At 30.4% G+C, this 25,728-nt stretch overlaps 1 protein-coding gene across 1 annotated transcript in view; it reads left to right on the top strand.

Moving 5' to 3' along the window:
• Positions 1 to 1,710: 1,710 nt before the first annotated feature.
• LOC134235843 (kielin/chordin-like protein) overlaps positions 1,711 to 25,728 on the top strand; it is a 38,606-nt gene continuing 14,588 nt past the window's right edge. Inside the window, exons 1-5 of the mRNA XM_062718010.1 lie at positions 1,711 to 1,817; positions 7,609 to 7,668; positions 19,943 to 19,999; positions 20,897 to 20,987; positions 21,377 to 21,445. Coding sequence (XP_062573994.1) covers positions 1,779 to 1,817; positions 7,609 to 7,668; positions 19,943 to 19,999; positions 20,897 to 20,987; positions 21,377 to 21,445 — 316 coding nt within the window. The 5' untranslated portion in view covers positions 1,711 to 1,778. The remainder of the gene's footprint in view (positions 1,818 to 7,608; positions 7,669 to 19,942; positions 20,000 to 20,896; positions 20,988 to 21,376; positions 21,446 to 25,728) is intronic.

Genomic DNA, 25,728 nt, shown 5'->3' with positions numbered 1-25,728 from the left:
AAAAATTAGACAGAGAGCCCAAAGAATGCTCATATTGCTCTATTTTTATAGTGTTAACTATGTGGTTTTTGTTAAGAGATTGCAAGTTCATCTTCAAGTTAGCAGGTATATATATTAAAGTCTAAATGCGTTGCGAAAGCTCCATCGACTAGTTATTACGTAATCTATGGCTAGAATATCCTGGTAGATTGATTTTTTGAAGGAAATCACTGAATATCCATCATGGAAAATAATATTTTATACTCAAATATTAAAATAATGCATTGACCATATTTTGTATAAAATCTAATATAGATCTTAAATTTGAATCCATTTTGTGATATATTTAATACGGCTCTTTTTGATAAAATGATATATTATTTATATGTCGTATGATATATAACGCTGAGCTAAATGTCGACTGCTACATGTACGTTGATCATGACGCAGTTAATATAAATAATATTCATAATTACAAAAGGTTACAAATTCTTGTATTTCACCATTTTTCAAGTTAAACCTTGCATTTTTGAAAACATACATCGATAACTGCTTCCAAAGTTTACTCTAGAGAATGCGTCAAACCTTCATGCTCTCTCAGAATTAAAAAAAAAATAATTGGATATCTTAAAATTCAGTATTAAGTGATTGAATTGGCAAGTCTTTCCTTCTGTCTCCAAAATTTAAAAATAAGAAAAATAGTTTACACTTTCAGTAGTTAATCCTCTTAGCTGGCAGAGCAGGCAACATTTTTGTTATTGTTATTGTTAAAATTTCTAATTACAAGTATGGAATTATGGAAGTTCCAATGGTTAGCAAACACATTTATAGGCAAAGTTACCTTTACAATTCTTGAGAACCATATGGCTGATTTAGATATAAAAATATTTTCATTCCCAACGTTAAACCTTACGCGTATTTAGTGTGAAAAAGATCAATCAGCATATGGTTTAATGATAAATTTCATTGGCTGACAATATCATTTAATCGACCATCAAATTTATAAAATGATGAGTTTATACTGTGCTGCTGATATTCTTGATTCATCAATTGTTTTTTCATTAACTAACCTTGATTTAGGAATTGTTCATGCTTTTACGTATCAAATCAGCTGGGAGATATATACCCAGCATTTGGAGGGGGTTGATGAAGGTACATTGTCTCATAAATAAGGGAAGCTGGAAAAATTAAGTCAACTCTTTTGTCATAAAGCATATTTGTTGTTTTGTCTTTTACGCGTTTTCAAGTAAAAGTTCTAATTATGAGATGATGTGTCAGATTTGGATATAATTTACAAATATATATATATATATATTTTAAAAAATATAAAGTATATAAATATATCTATATTAGATGATATTTTAACGTAAGTGAACTATCAAAGAAATTTTTGATATAATTGAAATTTATTTTTCACTTCGTGTTTGATGCAATATAGCTAATTTGTCTGCCTTTTCACCCATCTTCTCCATTTGACAGAACATCATGTAATGTTTTTTCGATTAAAAAAATTATTATTGTGTGTTTTAGTGAACACATTGATTAATCAAGCGATAAACATCAATTGGTAAATACACGCTTTTTTTCCACAAATGTAATTGAAACTTGTAGGCAGATACATTTCAAAAGATTAATTAATCGATTAATTAGTTAAGCGGAATGAAGACGAATGGAGGGCAGCTTGACCCAAAACTTCCTGCTTCGAAAAATATTTTTAAAAAGAAGGTAAAACCAATTAAAACTAGTCCCGATTCCTACCTTTATCACTGACAGATCTGGTTTGTTTGCAGTGGATTACAATGTTAAGATTCTGTGTTTTCTACGCTTTGTTCTCTTTGGTGAGTGTGTAGAAAATATCTCTCTTTCTCCCTCTCTCTAGCTGTGTAACACCTTATGCATTACATTATATTTTAACTTTTTACAACTTACAGAACTGTGCCTCAACATGCATATCATGTTCATGTTATTGAAATATGGAGTTACAGACAATCACTTACATTTTGTTATAGCGCAGTACTGGTTTCATTCAGTTAAATTCATCATCAAATAGGTTGCAAAATCATTATATATAGCATTTTAAACATGGCAGTTTATATAAAAGATAAAAAGTGAAAAAAAACATGCGTACATGTACCATGAATTGTACATGTTTTCTTAAAAATTGTCCTATTGCCTAACCTTTTCTATGGAATTTGTAATACATGTACTTTCATTTTTAGTGTGATCAAACAGAAAGAATAAATTTATGGATATGAAGCTAAAATAAATAATCATGAAAGTCTGAATGTTGATAATAAAAGGACATACAAACTTCATGAGGAGATTTCATTTATCTTTGTAATGTGATAAAGCCAAATTATACAGAAGTATGACTTAGAAGGGAATTGACATTGAATTAAAGATTAAAGATTAAATGAACTACTGAAAGGGCGTGCAAAAATAAGTGATTGCGTGGAAAGGGTGTATGCGTAATATTTGCATAAGTAAAAGGAAATGCGAAGGAAATTATAAAAAAAAAAAAAAAAAAACCTAAACTGATCCAAACCAGATTACTCGATAATTTGGCCAAGAATTAGAGTCACCCCTTAGAATTTAACTTTTAAATAATTAAACAACTTTGGGTGTAAATTTGTGCTGATTTTAATGAGTTGAAATTTACCGCGTAATAATACAACCGTAGTAACGGAAGTGATGGGAAGCGAGGGGAGGTAATAACTGATACATAGATCTAGCGGCCATGGTGTTTTTTTTTACATGAGATAAAATCGAGTAACTGTTTGAAGTTAAAGATACATTTATTAAATCTGAAATTTCCATGGATTCCGAGGACTGGAAATGAGGGATTTGCATGGATAAGATGATTAAGATGGTCGTCAAGGGGATGTGTCCCCATACCAAACCAGATTCAAAATAATATGAGTTCCTTTTTGGAAATCAACTAATGAGAGACGAGGATACAAAAATTAAATTATTGTTACATAACTAAAATTTATTCTCGCGCAAGAAGCATATTCAATTAAGCTTCGAATCTATCTTTTACTTACCAACCAATCTTGATTGTCTATCTATTTAAAAAAAAATCATCAGTACCAAAAAATAATTAATCAGGTATATATTTTAACATTCTTGGAAATACTTCAAGGTGTGTCCAATGGAAATCTGTTTATTTTATTTTACTCACTGAATAGTAGTTGCTTGATTCCACCTTAAAGATTATAACAGAAATTCCAAATGTTAACAAATTATATGTGACGCGCCAAGCAAAAACCTCCCTTATGTCTATTATGACGTAACGTCAAAAGACGCGTCTAAAGTCAACAAGGTAAATGCGACGTAAAAACGTCTCCTTGAGAGAAACTCTCCGCAATAGAACAGGGGGATGTTGTTTTATTTATACAATAAGACGGATTCTTGGGTGTAATTTGATGTAGTTTATTTATTAAAAATTTATTCTCCGTCAAGTGGCTATGTGATATCTCCTTCACAATTAAGTGTGTATTTTTTAAAGATTTCCAGTGGTGGCTGAAAAATTCCCGTAAGGCCGTTTTTGAAATGAAGTTTTTTTGCCTTCTCCCTATTCGGGTTAAAAAATTACATTGGTAGGTAGGTCGAATTTTTTTTTTTTTTTTTTTGTCAGAAATTTTCAGTGTTGAACAAGATTGAAGGCATTTAAATTGTTAATTGGATGAGAAAATCCCGGAATAATTTATTTGAAAATTTAAAAAAAGATTTTAATCTGTTCATTTTAAAAGGTCAAACAAACACGTTTTTAAAGACAGTTTTTTTTAATTTAATGTCCAGCTATTTGATTGTAATGCACATGCAATTTTAAAGGAGCATTAAACTAAGGTATTTTTATTTTAATAGCGATGCAATGAAAATTTACCTCAATTACTTCTCTTTTAATTATGGAATGAATTTAACCCAATGTAAACGGTGTACATGTAAACTGGTTTGGGACAGTTAACGATGCCTTTTATATAAATAAAACGTGAATTGTTATTGAAAAATATTTAAGTTTAGTTTTTTTAAAAAAAGTATTCTCTATAGGTATGACACAGAGTTTTTGATTTGGACACTTCTTCCGGAATTAGTTTTAGCTGTCGATTTAAAATGAATATTTTGAAGAAAGACCTTTTGAGCTTCTCAATTTATTTTATTGTTGAACACCTTCTCATGTTGTACAAAAAATGTAGAAAAAATTCTCCCCTCCCTTCCCTTTCTTCTGTGTCGTGTGTCTGCTTTATTTCTTTGGATACTTCGTGCTACATGTAATTTCGTCTTGAATTTACGGATGCTCGCATACATTGTAAGTTACAGTCCCACTGTCTAAAATATTTCATGATTGAGAATTAAACAGATTGAACGTATGTTTATCGACCTTTTCATAATCTGTTTGATTAGGTTATACACAATACACTAAATGTAAAAATGGCAAACATGATACATCACTAAAATGTTATAATTAATTCAAATTGATACAAATTCATAGAATCTGTTTGAATAGTTTTAAAACTATTTTGTGCATGGTTTCTCTACATGTACTAACGAAGATTCTGGAGTTCTGGATTCCCGAAAACAACATAATTTCGGTCATGTATAAAATCAGGCTGTTGCATGTACATTTATAGTAACGTCTTCGGTGCTCATCACATTCCGCCCTTTTTAAAACATCAATGCAGTATGGGAGTATAAATTAAACGTTTTAGAGGTTAAACACTTTTTTTTAATGATTTATTTTAACCTTTTGAATTAAGGATTATTTAACCTGAAGTAATTATTTCCCCGACAAAGACTTTACTAACAACATTTCACGATTTAACATCTACCCTGGAAAATAATAATCTTGTTTCCCCTCTGTTGTATCGCAATTAAATGAATATGCGTTTCAAATCATGAAAATTTGCTACAAATTACACGTTATTTATTAAATAAAAACATGTAACAAAATTTTAAAACGTTAATAAATTTTTCCTGCAAAAGTTGCTTTGAACATGTACATGTATTGGCAGTTTAATGCAAAATTAGTACGGTACAAATCTGCTCAAAAAATTGGCATCGGAAGCAAATTGAAAATGGGGGGGGGGGGCAGGGGGTAGGTATAAGGAATTTTTAAACCTTCAAAAAGACCTGACAAGCAATAAAAAAAGGAAATATGCATTGGTTAAACACGAAAATCCAATTATGTGGGAGGGGGGGGGGGGTAGGTTCGAACTCCAAACCTTTTTTTCCAAACACACCACTTTCCCCATTTTACGCCTATATTGCAACATGTCAATGGAAAGGGAAAGTGTGTGTGTGTGTGTGTGGGGGGGGGGGGGGGTAAGTATATGCAGCAATGTCTAATGACTATATTAAGTATATCTTAATATAGAGAAAAAAAGGGGGGGTCTAATCCCCTCCTACCCCCTCCCCCGGGGGTTCCGACGCTTATGCAAAATATATTAATCGGATGTAATTATAATATGCCTATATTTGTTCAATATACATGGAAGTTAGAGTATGTAAATACATGTGTCTGAATATATCATACTTAAGTCAATATGATCAAATCGCTCTATATTCTATGATAAAGGATTTATCGAACATAAAAAATACATGTTGGTCGGCTTGAATATTGCGTGCTTGATCAACTAACCCATTCATACAGCTTCTCGTGTTAAAAAAATATAAATTACAACAATTAAGTTTTTTTTTAAAAAAAAAATAACAAAAGTTACAGCTTAAGATGTGTGCCTTGTTCTTGTTTAATTAAATCAGGTAATCAATTAAGTGTGAATGTCCATAGCTGAGACATGCCCCCCCCTCCCGTTTACGATGATCGAAGAATATTACAAGTAAAAATGTTTTACACGTTCTCTTACTTTCTGTTGCTATTTTTGACATGCGTGTTTTAACCAATACTAAAATGTAACTAGCATTTAAAATGATTTAAATAAATCATAATGTGTGCATGTATTTTCTCAGGAAGGTAACAGTGAAGCTTAGTATAAGCCTTATATTTTATTCCTAGAAATGACGTGTCACTTGTGATATTCATATATATTCTGGTATTGTGGTTTGTTATTCGGCTTATATATATATATACAATGATCGGTTCAAAATTAATTCACGATTAACTTCATACATATAAATTGCAGATTTGTTTTTTAATTAACAAGATTTAAAAATACATATATTTTACTTGGTGGGGATGGATGTTACATTCTGATTCACTGAAAAGTATGCATGCAGACGCTTTTCTTTTCCGGGTGTCATTATGAAATCAGTTTTTACATTTACAATAAGAACTTGAAAGTTATCAAATTTGTTTCCAATGCGTTTGTATAATTCAATAAATGCATGTTAAAATCAAATCAATGAAGATTAGGTGCATCAAATTTTAAAGAGTTCAATAATTATTATTTTGGTAATAGATATGATTCATTTTTCCTGGCCTTCCGTTTCCTATTTTATATTTATGTTTAAATTATTAAAAAGAAGTATATTTAGAAGAAAAGGATCAAACGCTACTACAAGAGAAAAATACAATTTATTCTTGGGTGCAGAATATCTTTTCAATAAGCCAAGAAGTCTTCCGTTATAAAACATTCGAAACTAAAACATGCAAATAGTTAACTTGTGTTAAAAGAAATGATATTTTTCCTTTGGATATAAAAAAGAAAACTGTCGCACTCTTTAAAGAATTTCAGGTACTAGGACAATACTTTCTATCTATTCGTAAATTGTATCGACTTTTAATGACCTGGGTGTGCGTGTGTGTGGAGTAAAGACTGTCCCGAACTTCTTTTTTAAAAATAAATACTTTGGTAGTGTAACAGAGAAAATAACGTACCTCTGTTTAATTGGGATCGAACCCGACGCCTCTCTGCTTTACCGAATAAGCTTAAGGGTTATCCCACAAGCCTAAGCTAGTAGGAAGACGTACCTGTGTCGTTTGTATTACCACAATAGGACTTTTTTTTATCCAAATGTTGCAAAATTTCTTTTACTATTGCAGTGATGTAGATTTCTGCCATTTTACTGTATTTAAACGCCATAAATTGGTGAAGAGAAGATTTTTTGATTTTGTCTTGAGTTTTTCCCTTGACGATCATTCCCCCCCCCCCCCGTCATTCGTTTCTCAAAGATATACTTTAGAATGTTTATTTTCTAGTATTACGATGAAAATATCCTTAATTGTTGATACTTTGAAGGAAATCAAATCAAAAGTTTAATAATAATAAATATCATCAAATTGTTATGAAGCTTTACGTCATTTGACGATTTTACGTTAAAAAATTCCTGCAGTTAACACACGCGTACACTGTACGTCAAAGTAAATATTCCGTCTTTGTCATGGGATTTTTTATACATTTATGTACAGAAATATATGTCATGTAATACATCAAAAGAAAGAGAAAGAAAAACTCTACAAGAATCAATAAAAAACTGAAAAAGTCAAAATTCTTCGATAAGGGAGGTTTTTGCTTGGCGCGTCACATATTTCTTTGACGTCAATAAAAGTAACATCATGTTTCAGTCGGATTTTATAACATCAGTCACGTCAGTCTAATCTTTCTCAGTCCAGTGAATTTGCAAAAAAAGACATTACTATTTAACACAGGTTCATTCTTTATCCTTTCACAGGTCTTGTCACAGAGAATTAACAGGAGCTACTCGACTATCAGCGGCCTACGCTTCCTCCAGGTAAGACACTCCAGTATTTAAAATATTTAAAAATAGAATTAAAATATAATTAAAAAAAAAATATGACATTTATATAAATGAGAAATTTACACAGGTATGACATTTATATAGATGATCCATTTATACAGATGTGACATTTATACAGGTATGACATTGATATAGACGAGACATTTATACAGGTGTGACATTTATATAAATGAGACATTTATACAGGTGTGACATTTATATAGGTGTGACATTAATATAGATGAGACATTTATACAGGTGTGACATTTATACAGGTGTGACATTTATATAGATGAGACATTTATATAGGTGTGACATTTATATAGATGTGACATTTATACACGTGTGACATTTAAACAGGTGTGACATTTATATAGATGTGACATTTATATAGATGTGACATTTATATAGATGTGACATTTATACAGGTGTGACATTTATATAGATGAGACATTTATACAGGTGTGACATTTATATAGATGTGACATTTATACAGGTGAGACATTTATATAGATGAGACATTTATATAGGTGTGACATTTATATAGGTGTGACATTAATATAGATAAGACATTTATACAGGTGTGACATTTATATAGATGTGACATTTATACAGGTGTGACATTTATATAAATGAGACATTTATACAGGTGTTACATTTATATAGATGTGACATTAATATAGATGAGACATTTATACAGGTGTGACACTTATATAGATGAGACATTTATACAGGTGTGACATTTATATAAATGAGACATTTATATAGGTGTGACATTTATACAGGTGTGACAGTTATATAGATGTGACATTTATATAGATGTGACATTTATATAGATGTGACATTTATACAGGTGTGACATTTATATAGATGAGACATTTATATAGGTGTGACATTAATATAGATGAGACATTTATACAGGTGTGACATTTATATAGATGAGACATTTATACAGGTGTGACATTTATACAGGTGAGACATTTATATAGATGAGACATTTATACAGGTGTGACATTTATATAGATGAGACCTTTATACAGGTGTGACATTTATACAGGTGTGACATTTATACAGGTGTGACATTTATATAGATGAGACATTTATACAGGTGTGACATTTATATAGATGAGACATTTATACAGGTGTGACATTTATACAGGTGTGACATTTATACAGGTGTGACATTTATATAGATGAGACATTTATACAGGTGTGACATTTATACAGGTGTGACATTTATACAGGTGTGACATTTATATAGATGAGACATTTATACAGGTGTGACATTTATACAGGTGTGACATTTATACAGGTGAGACATTTATACAGGTGTGACATTTATACAGGTGAGACATTTATACAGGTGTGACATTTATACAGGTGTGACATTTATATAGGTGTGACATTTATATAGATGAGACATTTATACAGGTGTGACATTTATACAGGTGTGACATTTATACAGGTGTGACATTTATATAGATGAGACATTTATACAGGTGTGACATTTATACAGGTGAGACATTTATACAGGTGTGACATTTATATAGATGTGACATTTATACAGATGTGACATTTATATAGATGAGACATTTATACAGGTGTGACATTAATATAGGTGAGACATTTATACAGGTATGACATTTATACAGGTGTGACATTTATACAGGTATGACATTTATATAGATGAGACATTTATACAGGTGTGACATTAATATAGGTGAGACATTTATACAGGTGTGGCATTTATATAGGTGAGACATTGATACAGGTGTGAAATTTATATAGGTGAGATATTTATACAGGTGTGACATTTATATAGATGTGACATTAATATAGATGAGACATTTATACAGGTGTGACATTGATATAGATGAGACATTTATACAGATGTGACATTTATATAGGTGTGACATTTATATAGATGTGACATTTATATAGGTGTGACATTTATATAAATGAGACATTTGTACAGTTGTGACATTTATATAAATGAGACATTTATATAGATGTGACATTTATATAGGTGTAACATTAATATAGATGAGACATTGATACAGGTGTGACATTTATATAGGTGAGACATTTATACAGGTGTGACATTTATGCAGGTGTGACATTGATATAGATGAGACATTTATACAGGGGTGACATTGATATAGATGAGACATTTATACAGGTGTGACATTGATATAGATGAGACATTTATACAGGTGTGACATTTATATAGGTGTGACATTTATATAGATGTGACATTTATACAGGTGTGACATTTATATAGATGAGACATTTATAGAGGTGTGACATTTATATAGATGAGACATTTATACAGATGTGACATTTATATAGATGAGACATTTATACAGGTGAGACATTTATATAGATGTGACATTTATACAGGTGTGACATTTATATAAATGAGACATTTATATAGGTGTGACATTTATATAGATGTGACATTAATATAGATGAGACATTTACACAGGTGTGACATTTATATAGATGTGACATTTATATAGATGAGACATTTATATAGGTGTGACATTTATATAGATGTGACATTAATATAGATGAGACATTTATACAGGTGTGACATTTATATAGATGTGACACTTATACAGGTATGACATTTATATAGGTGAGACATTTATATAGGTGTGACATTTATACAGGTGTGACATTTATATAGATGTGACATTTATACAGGTGTGACATTTATATAGATGAGACATTTATACAGGTGTGACATTTATATAGGTGAGATATTTATACAGGTGTGACATTTATATAGATGAGACATTTATACAGGTGTGACATTTATATAAATGAGACATTTATACAGGTGTGACATTTATGTAGGTGAGACATTTAATCAGGTGTGACATTTATTTAGATGAGACATTTATACAGATGTGACATTTATATAGACGAGACATTTATATAGGTGTGACATTTATATAGATGAGACATTTATACAGGTGTGACATTTATACAGGTGTGACATTTATATAGGTGTGACATTTATATAGGTGAGACATTTATACAGGTGTGTCATTTATATAGGTGAGACATTTATATAGATGAGACATTTATATAGGTGAGACATTTATATAGATGAGACATTTATACAGGTGTGACATTTATATAGATGAGACATTTATACAGGTGTGACATTTATATAGATGAGACATTTATATAGGTGTGACATTTATATAGTTGAGACATTTATACAGGTGTGACATTTATATAGATGAGACATTTATACAGGTATGACATTTATATAGATGAGACATTAATACAGGTGTGAAATTTATATAGGTGAGATATTTATACAGATGTGACATTGATATAGATGAGACATTGATACAGGTATTTATATATATAGATGAGACATTGATACAGGTGTGACATTTATATAGATGAGACATTTATACAGGTGTGACATTTATATAGATGAGACATTGATACAGGTGTGACATTTATATAGGTGTGACATTTATACAGGTGTGACATTTATATAGATGAGACATTGATACTGGTGTGACATTTATATAGATGAGACATTTATGCAGGTGTGACATTTATATTCATCAGACATTTATACAGGTGTGACATTGATATAGATGAGACATTTACATAGGTGTGACATTTATATAGATGAGACATTTATACAGGTCTGACATTTATACAGATGAGACATTTATACAGGTGTGACATTTATACAGGTATGACATTTATATAGGTGAGACATTTATGTAGGTGTGACATTTATATAAATGAGAAATTTATACAGGTGTGACATTTATATAGATGAGACATTTATATAGGTGTGACACTTACAGAGGTATGACATTTATACAGGTACGACATTTATACAGGTGTGACATTTATACAGGTATGACATTTATATAGATGAGACATTTATACAGGTGTGACATTTATATAGATGAGACATTTATACAGGTGTGACATTTATATGGATGAGACATTTATATAGGTGTGACATTTATATAGGTATGACATTTATACAGGTATGACATTTATATAAGTGAAACATTTATATAGGTGAGACATTTATACAGGTATGACATTTATATAGGTGAAACATTTATATAGGTGAGACATTTATACAGGTGTGACATTTATATAGATGAGACATTGATACAGGTGTGAAATTTATATAGGTGAGATATTTATACAGGTGTGACATTTATATAGATGAGACATTCATACACGTGTGACATTTATATAGATGAGACATTTATACAGGTGTGACATTTATACAGGTATGACATTTATATAGATGAGACGTTTATACAGGTGTGACATTTATACAGGTATGACATTTATATAGGTGAAACATTTATATAGGTGTGACATTTGTACAGGTGTGACATTTATACAGGTGTGACATTTATACAGGTGTGACATTTATATAGATCAGACATTTATACAGATGTGACATTTATATAGATGAGACATTTATACAGGTGCGACCTTTATATAGATGAGACATTGATACAGGTGTGACATTTATACAGATGTGACATTTATACAGGTGTGACATTGATATAGATGAGACATTTATACAGGTATGACATTTATTTAGATGAGACATTTATATAGATGAGACATTTATACAGGTATGACATTTATATAGGTGAGATATTTATACAGGTGAGACATTTATTTAGATGAGATATTTATACAGGTGTTACATTTATATAGATGAGACATTTATACAGGTGTGACATTTATATAGATGAGACATTCATACACGTGTGACATTTATATAGATGAGACATTTATACAGGTGTGACATTTATACAGGTATGACATTTATATAGATGAGACGTTTATACAGGTGTGACATTTATACAGGTATGACATTTATATAGGTGAAACATTTATATTGGTGTGACATTTCTACAGGTGTGACATTTATACAGGTGTGACATTTATACAGGTGTGACATTTATATAGATCAGACATTTATACAGATGTGACATTTATATAGATGAGACATTTATACAGGTGCGACCTTTATATAGATGAGACATTGATACAGGTGTGACATTTATACAGATTTGACATTTATACAGGTGTGACATTGATATAGATGAGACATTTATACAGGTATGACATTTATTTAGATGAGACATTTATATAGATGAGACATTTATACAGGTATGACATTTATATAGGTGAGATATTTATACAGGTGAGACATTTATTTAGATGAGATATTTATACAGGTGTGACATTTATATAGATGAGACATTTATACAGGTGTGACATTTATATAGATGAGACATTTTTACAGGTGTGACATTTATATAGATGAGACATTTATACAGGTGTGACATTTATATAGATGAGACATTTATACAGTTTAGACATTTATACAGGTATGACATTTATATAGATGAGACATTTATACTGGTGTGACATTTATTTAGATGAGACATTGATACAGATGTGACATTTATACAGGTGAGACATTTATACAGGTGTGACATTTATACAGGTGTGACATTTATATAGGTGAGACATTTATACAGGTGTGACATTTATATAGATGAGACATTGATACAGGTGTGACATTTATATAGATGAGACATTTATACAGGTGTGACATTTATACAGGTGTGACATTTATATAGGTGAGACATTTAAACAGGTGTGAAATTGATATAGATGAGACATTTATACAGATGTGACATTTATATAGGTGAGACATTTACATAGGTGTGACATTTATATAGATGAGACATTTATACAGGTGTGACATTTATATAGATGAGACATTTATACAGGTGTGACATTTATATAGATGTGACATTTATACAGGTGTGACATTTATATAGATGTGACATTTATACAGGTGTGACATTTATATAGATGTGACATTTATACAGGTGTGACATTTATATAGATGTGACATTTATACAAGTGTGACATTTATATAGATGAGACATTTATACAGGTGTGACATTTATATAGGTGAGACATTTATACAGGTGTGACATTTATATAGATGAGACATTTATACAGGTGTGACATTTATATAGATGAGACATTTATACAGGTGTGACATTTATATAGATATGACATTTATACAGGTGTGACATTTATATAGATGAGACATTGATACAGGTGTGAAATTTATATAGATGTGACATTAATATAGGTGAGACATTTATATAGGTGTGACATTTATATAGGTGTGACATTTATATAGGTGTGACATTAATATAGGTGTGACATTTATATAGGTGTGACATTAACATAGGTGAGACATTTATACAGGTGTGACATTTATATAGATGAGACATTTATACAGTTGTGACATTTATACAGGTGAGACATTTATATAGATGAGACATTTATACAGGTGTGACATTTATACAGGTGAGACATTTATATAGATGAGACATTAATATAGATGAGACATTTATACAGGTGTGACATTTATACAGGTGTGACATTTATATAGGTGTGACGTTAATATAGGTGTGACATTTATATAGGTGTGACATTTATACAGGTGAGACATTTATATAGATGTGACATTTATATAGGTGAGACATTTATATAGATGAGACATTCATATAGATGAGACATTTATACAGGTGTGACATTTATATAGATGAGACATTTATACAGTTGTGACATTTATACAGGTGAGACATTTATATAGATGAGACATTTATACAGGTGTGACATTTATACAGGTGAGACATTTATATAGATGAGACATTCATATAGATGAGACATTTATACAGGTGTGACATTTATACAGGTGTGACATTTATATAGGTGTGACATTAATATAGGTGTGACATTTATATAGGTGTGACATTTATACAGGTGAGACATTTATATAGATGTGACATTTATACAGGTGAGACATTTATATAGATGAGACATTCATATAGATGAGACATTTATAGAGATGAGACATTTATACAGGTGTGACATTTATATAGGTGTGACATTAATATAGGTGTGACATTTATATAGGTGTGACATTAATATAGGTGAGACATTTATATAGATGAGACATTTATACAGGTGTGACATTTATATAGATGAGACATTTATACAGGTGTGACATTTATATAGATGAGACATTGATATAGGTGTGACATTTATATAGGTGTGACATTAACATAGGTGAGACATTTATACAGGTGTGACATTTATATAGGTGAGACATTTATACAGTTGTGACATTTATACAGGTGAGACATTTATATAGATGAGACATTTATATAGATGAGACATTTATACAGTTGTGACATTTATACAGGTGTGACATTTATATAGATGAGACATTGATATAGGTGTGACATTTATATAGGTGTGACATTAACATAGGTGAGACATTTATACAGGTGTGACATTTATATAGGTGAGACATTTATACAGGTGTGACATTTATACAGGTGAGACATATATATAGATGAGACATTCATATAGATGAGACATTTATACAGGTGTGACATATATACACGTGAGACCTGTATATAGTTGTGACATGTATATAGGTGTGACATTTATATAGGTGTGACATTTATATAGATGAGACATTTATACAGGTGTGACATTTATACAGGTGAGACATTTATATAGATGAGACATTCATATAGATGAGACATTTATACAGGTGTGACATTTATACAGGTGTGACATTTATATAGGTGTGACATTAATATAGGTGTGACATTTATATAGGTGTGACATTAATATAGGTGAGACATTTATACAGGTGTGACATTTATATAGATGAGACATTTATACAGGTGTGACATTTATATAGATGAGACATTGATACAGGTGTGACATTTATATAGATGAGACATTGATACAGGTGTGACATTTATATAGATGAGACATTTATACAGGTGAGACATTTATATAGATGAGACATTTATATAGGTGTGACATTCATATAGATGAGACATTTATATAGGTGTGACATTAATATAGGTGAGACATTTATACAGGTGTGACATTAATATAGATGAGACATTTATACAGGTGTGACATTTATACAGGTGAGACATTTATATAGATGAGACATTTATACAGGTGTGACATTTATACAGGTGAGACATTTATATAGATGAGACATTTATACAGGTGTGACATTTATACAGGTGAGACATTTATATAGATGAGACATTCATATAGATGAGACATTTATATAGGTGTGACATTAATATAGGTGAGACATTTATACAGGTGTGACATTTATATAGATGAGACATTTATACAGGTGTGACATTTATATTGATGAGACATTTATACAGGTGTGACATTTATATAGATGAGACATTTATACAGGTGTGACATTTATATAGATGAGACATTTATACAGGTGTGACATTTATATAGATGAGACATTTATATAGGTGTGACATTAATATAGGTGTGACATTTATATAGGTGTGACATTAATATAGGTGAGACATTTATACAGGTGTGACATTTATATAGATGAGACATTTATACAGTTGTGACATTTATACAGGTGAGACATTTATATAGATGAGACATTTATACAGGTGTGACATTTAAACAGGTGAGACATTTATATAGATGAGACATTCATATAGATGAGACATTTATATAGGTGTGACATTAATATAGGTGAGACATTTATACAGGTGTGACATTTATATAGATGAGACATTTATACAGGTGTGACATTTATATAGATGAGACATTTATACAGGTGTGACATTTATATAGATGAGACATTTATACAGGTGTGACATTTATATAGATGAGACATTTATACAGGTGAGACATATATATAGATGAGACATTTATATAGGTGTGACATTCATATAGATGAGACATTTATATAGGTGTGACATTAATATAGGTGAGACATTTATACAGGTGTGACATTAATATAGGTGAGACATTTATACAGGTGTGACATTTATATAGATGAGACATTTATACAGGTGTGACATTTATACAGGTGAGACATTTATATAGATGAGACATTTATACAGGTGTGACATTTATACAGGTGAGACATTTATATAGATGAGACATTCATACAGATGAGACATTTATACAGGTGTGACATTAATATAGGTGAGACATTTATACAGGTGTGACATTTATATAGATGAGACATTTATACAGGTGTGACATTTATACAGGTGTGACATTTATATAGGTGTGACATTAATATAGGTGAGACATTTATACAGGTGTGACATTTATATAGATGAGACATTTATACAGGTGTGACATTTATATAGATGAGACATTTATATAGGTGTGACATTTATATAGATGAGACATTTATACAGGTGTGACATTTATATGGATGAGACATTTATACAGGTGAGACATTTATATAGATGAGACATTTATATAGGTGTGACATTCATATAGATGAGACATTTATATAGGTGTGACATTGATATAGGTGAGACATTTATACAGGTGTGACATTTATATAGGTGTGACATTTATATAGATGAGACATTTATACAGGTGTAACATTTATATAGGTGAGACATTTATACAGGTGTGACATTTATATAGATGAGACATTTATATGATGAGACATTTATATAGGTGAGACATTAATATAGGTGAGACATTTATATAGATGAGACATTTATACAGGTGTAACATTTATATAGGTGAGACATTTATACAGGTGTTACATTTATATAGATGAGACATTTATATAGATGAGACATTAATATAGATGAGACATTTATATAGGTGAGACATTAATATAGGTGAGACATTTATATAGATGAGACATTTATACAGGTGTAACATTTATATAGGTGAGACATTTATACAGGTGTGACATTTATATAGATGTGACATTAATATAGGTGTGACATTTATATAGGTGTGACATTAATATAGGTTAGACATTTATACAGGTGTGACATTTATATAGATGAGACATTTATACAGGTGTGACATTTATACAGGTGAGACATTTATACAGGTGTGACATTTATACAGGTATGACATTTATATAGATGAGACATTTATACAGGTGTGACATTTATATAGATGAGACATTTATACAGGTGTGACATTTATATAGATGTGACATTTATACAGGTGTGACATTTATATAGATGTGACATTTATACAGGTGTGACATTTATATAGATGTGACATTTATACAGGTTTGACATTTATATAGATGAGACATTTATATGGATGTGACATTTATATAGATGTGACATTTACACAGGTATGACATTGATATAGATGAGACATTTATACAGGTGTGACATTTATATAGGTGAGACATTGATACAGGTGTGACATTTATATAGGTGAGACATTTATACAGGTGTGACATTTATACAGGTGTGACATTGATATAGATGAGACATTTATACAGGTGTGAGATTGATATAGATGAGACATTAATACAGGTGTGACATTGATATAGATGAGACATTTATACAGGTGTGACATTTATACAGGTGTGACATTTATATAGGTGATACATTTATACAGGTGTGACATTTATACAGGTGTGACATTGATATACAGTGGACCCTCAGATATCCGGACGCCAGATATCCGGATGCTTCAGTATCCGGACGATTTTTCTTCGGAACGAAATTTTTAAATGTCATTTTGTCTTGTTTAACTGGTGATTCAGATATCCGGATGCTTCACATATCCGGACAAATTGACTGGGAACCAAAGCGTCCGGATAAATGAGGGTCCACTGTAGATGAGACATTTATACAGGTGTGACATTTATACAGGTGTGACATTTATATAGATGAGATATTTATACAGGTGTGACATTTATATAGATGAGACATTTATACAGGTTTGACATTTATATAGATAAGACATTGATACATGTGTGACATTTTTATAGATGAGATATTTATACAGGTGTGACATTTATATAGATGAGACATTTATACAAGTGTGACATTTATATAGATGAGATATTTATACAGGTGTGACATTTATATAGATGAGACATTTGTACAGGTGTGACATTTATATAAATGAGACATTTATATAGGTGTGACATTTATATAGGTGTGACATTAATATAGATGAGACATTTATATAGGTGTGACATTTATATAGGTGTGACATTAATATAGATGAGACATTTATATAGGTGTGACATTTATATAGGTGTGACATTAATATAGATGAGACATTTATATAGGTGTGACATTTATATAGGTGTGACATTTATATAGGTGTGACATTTATACAGGTGTGACATTGATATAGATGAGACATTTATATAGATGTGACATTTATACAGGTGTGACATTTATACAGGTGTGACATTTATATAGGTGTGACATTTATACAGGTGTGACATTGATATAGATGAGACATTTATACAGGTGTGACATTTATATAGATGAAACATTTATACAGGTGTGACATTTATATAGATGAGACATTTATACAGGTGTGACATTTATATAGATGAGACATTTATATAGGTGTGACATTTATGCAGGTGTTACATTAATATAGATGAGACATTTATACAGGTGTGACATTTATAAAGATGAGACATTTATACAGGTGTGACATTTATATAGATGAGACATTTATACAAGTGTGACATTTATATAGATGAGACATTGAATACAGGTAAAACATTTTATTTAAAGGAAAAAAGTTTCTAGAAACGAACAGTGTCATCTTAAAGTAGGTTTATGATCGATATATTTTAAAAAGTGATCTTTTTAATGCGGAGGTTTCTGTAATTGGGTGCTGAGGATAAGTGATTGGTACTATAAAGCGTAACTGGCGAATGGACAGACAGACATCCCGAACACCACACACATGCACCCTTCCACTTTTCTAGCGAGGGGCATAAGAATATATGATATGGAAGACTTATCTCTTTTAGCAGGAAGATTTTGCACATTTTTGTCATTGAGTCATATGCTGACTGACATTTTTCATACTAGTCGTTAGTCCATTATTTATACACTGAATTAACGACGGATTTTCCCGTTTTTCCTAATCATGACAAGGAGCACACGGCGGTAGTGATCTCTCAGCATGGGATGCTCACTCCATGGCACTTGATCCCACCTCTGATGTTTCGGAGGTCCGTGTTTGCTCTGCCCCTATTTTGTATTGTTTGAGATTGAATACTGTCCGTTATCTTCTTTTTCATCTAATAAACAGCTACAGGAATTCATTAGAAAGAAATATATTTGATCCGATATATAGTAAATATTTGTACCGTTTTTAATTGCAGGTACCTTCCCTCTTATCTCAATCTGCTGTTACCAGAAACGATTTCCGTTTTGACAAGGTAAGCAAAGGTCTTCGATATTCCGTACTAAGCACAATCTATATTCTGAATGGTTCATAAAGAAAATGATTAGACTCGTGTTGAATTTCAAAACAAGAATTGGACCATCTTAAAACAATTGTTTGGATGTCCTCTCCTGACCAACTAAATATAAAATTGCCTGATTTAGAACTTTTTTCAAACCTTCCAGGACACAATATTTTTTTTCTTTAATATGAAGTTTTCTGGAAAAAAATCAAGCCTACCTACTTATCCGATAATTTTACACTGAGTCAGGAGAGAGCAAGGAAACATTGATTTTAAAATGGACGTATCAAGGGCTTAGCTTCTCCTTTATTCTGTGCTAAAGATGTTTATATTTTACTACTACCCCTTTTTAAGCAACATTCGAGTACGTTGAAAATTAATGGGACTTTCAGAGAGTATTTTGATTTTAAGTAAATGAAACTCTATTGTTTATATTTATGACATTATAGAACATAGGTGTTAATAAATAAATAAGAATGTATATTGACCGATTTACACATATATAAGGAGACCCTAGCCCATTGCCTTTTCTCATTTTACTTATGCCACTGTGAGACATGGTTACCGGTCCTTTGGATGACACTGTAGAATCCGAGGTCACAGTAGGTGATGGAACGACAATAAAAACGACAAAACAAGGTGTTCAATAATAACCTTTAGCTTATCGGAACATCTCCAACAAAAAATTACATAAACATATATTTTACAAACATTATGTATAAATTGGTCGGCTGGGGATGCTCACCCCTCCGTGGCACCCGACCCTTTATACGATGTTTTGGAGGTCTTTGTTTGCTCTGCTCCGTTTTTAATGGACATTTGAGCCCGAACATTGATTTTTTATCTTAATTTTTTTTATCATTTGTCTAGGTCGGAGAATGCCCTAGAAGCGCTCTACAAAGACCATGTATCAATGAATTGTGGTTTACTTTTTGTTTCAGTGACTATGACTGCCTTGGACGTACGTTCTTATCAACATATCTATATAAAATTTTGAAAACGTATTAAGCGTATAAAATTTGTTACAAAACAACTGTATGTATAAAATACAAGTATGTAAAACATACCGAAAAGATGCATTTCATAGAAGTAACTATATTGTATATCGTAATTTTATAACGGAAAAGAACATTCTAATGTATACAGTATAATATCTATTAATGTATAGTGAAACTTTAATTCTGAATCATTTTGCGGCGAATGCCCAGCCCAATGCCAAAATTTTAACTTATATGTATAAAGCAACCCTCTTCTACGGGCTGCAAGTAACAGAAAATCAAAATAAGAGTCCATATCATTGAATGTAAATTATTTTTTAATGAAATAGCAAATATCCTTTAATCTTGATAGATCAGAAGTGTTGTTTGTATGGCTGCGGACGTGAAAGACGGTGTATGGAGGCCATTAACGTACCTCATGGTAATACATTAACATAACATATGGTAATACATTAACGTAACACACGGTAATACATTAACATAACACACGGTAATACATTAACGTACCACACAGTAATACATTAACATACCACACAGTAATACATTAACGTAACACATGGTAATACATTAACATAACACAGTAACACATTAACATAACACATGGTAATACATTAACATACCACATGGTAATACATTAACATAACACATGGTAATACATTAACATAACACACGGTAATACATTAACATAACACACAGTAATATATTAACGTAACACACAGTAATACATTAACGTACCACACAGTAATACATTAACGTACCACACAGTAATACATTAACGTAACACACAGTAATACATTAACATAACACATGGTAATACATTAACATACCACAAGGTAATACATTAGCGTAACACACGGTAATACATTAACATAACACACGGTAATACATTAACATAACACATGGTAACACATTAACATAACACATGGTAATACATTAACATAACACATGGTAGTATATTAACGTAACATACAGTAATACATTAACGTAACACATGGTGATATATTAACGTACCACATGGTAATACAATAACATAACACACAGTAATACATTAACATAACACACGATAACACATTAACATAACACACAGTAATACATTAACGTACCACATGGTAATGCATTAACATAACACACAGTAATACATTAACATACCACATGGTAATACATTAACATACCACATGGTAATACATTAACATAACACATGGTAATACATTAACATAACACATGGTAATACATTAACATAACACATGGTAATACATTAACATAACACATGGTAATACATTAACATAACACATGGTAATACATTAACATAACACATGGTAATACATTAACATAACACATGGTAATACATTAACATAACACATGGTAATACATTAACATAACACATGGTAATACATTTACATAACACAAGATAATACATTAACATAACACATGGTAATACATTAACGTACCACATGGTAATACATTAACATAACACACAGTAATACATTAACGTAACACATGGTAATACATTAACATAACACACAGTAATACATTAACAAAACACACAGTAATACATTAACATAACACAAGGTAATACATTAACATAACACACAGTAATACATTAACGTAACACACGGTAATACATTAACATAACACACAGTAATACATTAACATAACACATGGTAATACATTAACGTACCACATGGTAATACATTAACATAACACATGGTAATACATTAACGTAACACGCAGTAATACATTAACATAACACACAGTAATACATTAACATAACACACAGTAATACATTAACATAACACATGGTAATACATTAACATAACACATGGTAATACATTAACATAACACATGGTAATACATTAACATAACACATGGAAATACATTTACATAACACACGGTAATACATTAACATAACACATAGTAATACATTAACATAATACATGGTAATACATTAACATACCACATGATGATACATTAACGAACAACATAGTAATACATTAACGTACCACATGATAATACATTAACGTACCACACAGTAATACATTAACGTACCACATGATAATACATTAACGTACCACATAGTAATACGTTAACATAACACATGGTAATATATTAACGTACCACACGGTAATACATTAACATACCACACAGTAAAACATTAATATAACACATGGTAATACATTAACATAACACAGGGTAATACATTAACATAAAACATAGTAATACATTAACATAACTCTTAGTAATACATTAACATAACACACGGTAATACATTAACATAACACACAGTAATACATTAACATAACACATAGTAATACATTAACATAACACATGGTAATACATTAACATACCACATGATGATACATTAACGAACAACATAGTAATACATTAACGTACCACATGATAATACATTAACGTACCACATAGTAATACATTAACGTACCACATGATAATACATTAACGTACCACATAGTAATACGTTAACATAACACATGGTAATATATTAACGTACCAAACGGTAATACATTAACATACCACACAGTAAAACATTAATATAACACATGGTAATACATTAACATAACACAGGGTAATACATTAACATAACACATGGTAATACATTAACGTACCACATGGTAATATATTAACATAACACATGGTAATGCATTAACATACCACATGGTAATACATTCACAAAACACATGGTAATACATTTAACATTCCACACAGTAATACATTAACATAATACATGGTAATACATTAACATAACACATGGTAATACATTAACAAAACACAGGGTAATACATTGACATACCACACATTGTAATACATTAACATACCACACCGTAATACATTAACATACCACACGATGATACATTAACGCACCACATGGTAATACATTAACGTACCACATTGTAATACATTAACATAACACACAGTAATACATTAACCTTCCACATAGTAATACATTAACATAACACATGGTAATACATTTACATAACACATGGTAATACATTAACATAACACATGGTAATACATTAACGTAAGACACAGTAACACATCAACATAACACACAGTAATACATTAACTTAACACACTGTAATACATTAACGTACCACATTGTAATACATTAACATAACACACAGTAATACATTAACATAACACATAGTAATACATTAACCTAACACATGGTAATACATTAACGTTCCTCACGGTAATACATTAACATAACACTTGGTAATACATTAACATACCACATGGTAATATATTAACATAACACGCAGTAATACATTAACATAACACACGGTAATACATTAACATAACACATGGTAATACATTAACGTAACACATGGTAATACATTAACATAACACATGGTAATACATTAACATAACACATGGTAATACATTAACATAACACATGGTAATACATTAACATAACACATGGTAATACATTTACATAACACAAGATAATACATTAACATAACACATGGTAATACATTAACGTACCACATGGTAATACATTAACATAACACACAGTAATACATTAACGTAACACATGGTAATACATTAACATAACACACAGTAATACATTAACAAAACACACAGTAATACATTAACATAACACAAGGTAATACATTAACATAACACACAGTAATACATTAACGTAACACACGGTAATACATTAACATAACACACAGTAATACATTAACATAACACATGGTAATACATTAACGTACCACATGGTAATACATTAACATAACACATGGTAATACATTAACGTAACACGCAGTAATACATTAACATAACACACAGTAATACATTAACATAACACATGGTAATACATTAACATAACACATGGTAATACATTAACATAACACATGGTAATACATTAACATAACACATGGTAATACATTAACATAACACATGGAAATACATTTACATAACACACGGTAATACATTAACATAACACATAGTAATACATTAACATAATACATGGTAATACATTAACATACCACATGATGATACATTAACGAACAACATAGTAATACATTAACGTACCACATGATAATACATTAACGTACCACATAGTAATACATTAACATACCACATGATAATACATTAACGTACCACATAGTAATACGTTAACATAACACATGGTAATATATTAACGTACCACACGGTAATACATTAACATACCACACAGTAAAACATTAATATAACACATGGTAATACATTAACATAACACAGGGTAATACATTAACATAAAACATAGTAATACATTAACATAACTCTTAGTAATACATTAACATAACACACGGTAATACATTAACATAACACACAGTAATACATTAACATAACACATAGTAATACATTAACATAACACATGGTAATACATTAACATACCACATGATGATACATTAACGAACAACATAGTAATACATTAACGTACCACATGATAATACATTAACGTACCACATAGTAATACATTAACGTACCACATGATAATACATTAACGTACCACATAGTAATACGTTAACATAACACATGGTAATATATTAACGTACCACACGGTAATACATTAACATACCACACAGTAAAACATTAATATAACACATGGTAATACATTAACATAACACAGGGTAATACATTAACATAACACATGGTAATACATTAACGTACCACATGGTAATACATTAACATAACACATGGTAA

The sequence above is a fragment of the Saccostrea cucullata genome, unplaced genomic scaffold, assembly GCF_032062105.1.
Source record: "Saccostrea cucullata isolate Sc308-1 unplaced genomic scaffold, CSIRO_AGI_Scuc_v1 ctg3541, whole genome shotgun sequence".
Lineage (NCBI taxonomy): Eukaryota > Metazoa > Mollusca > Bivalvia > Ostreida > Ostreidae > Saccostrea > Saccostrea cuccullata.
The sequence above is the reverse complement of the archived record's forward strand: the minus strand, read 5'-3'. Positions and strand labels throughout refer to the sequence as shown.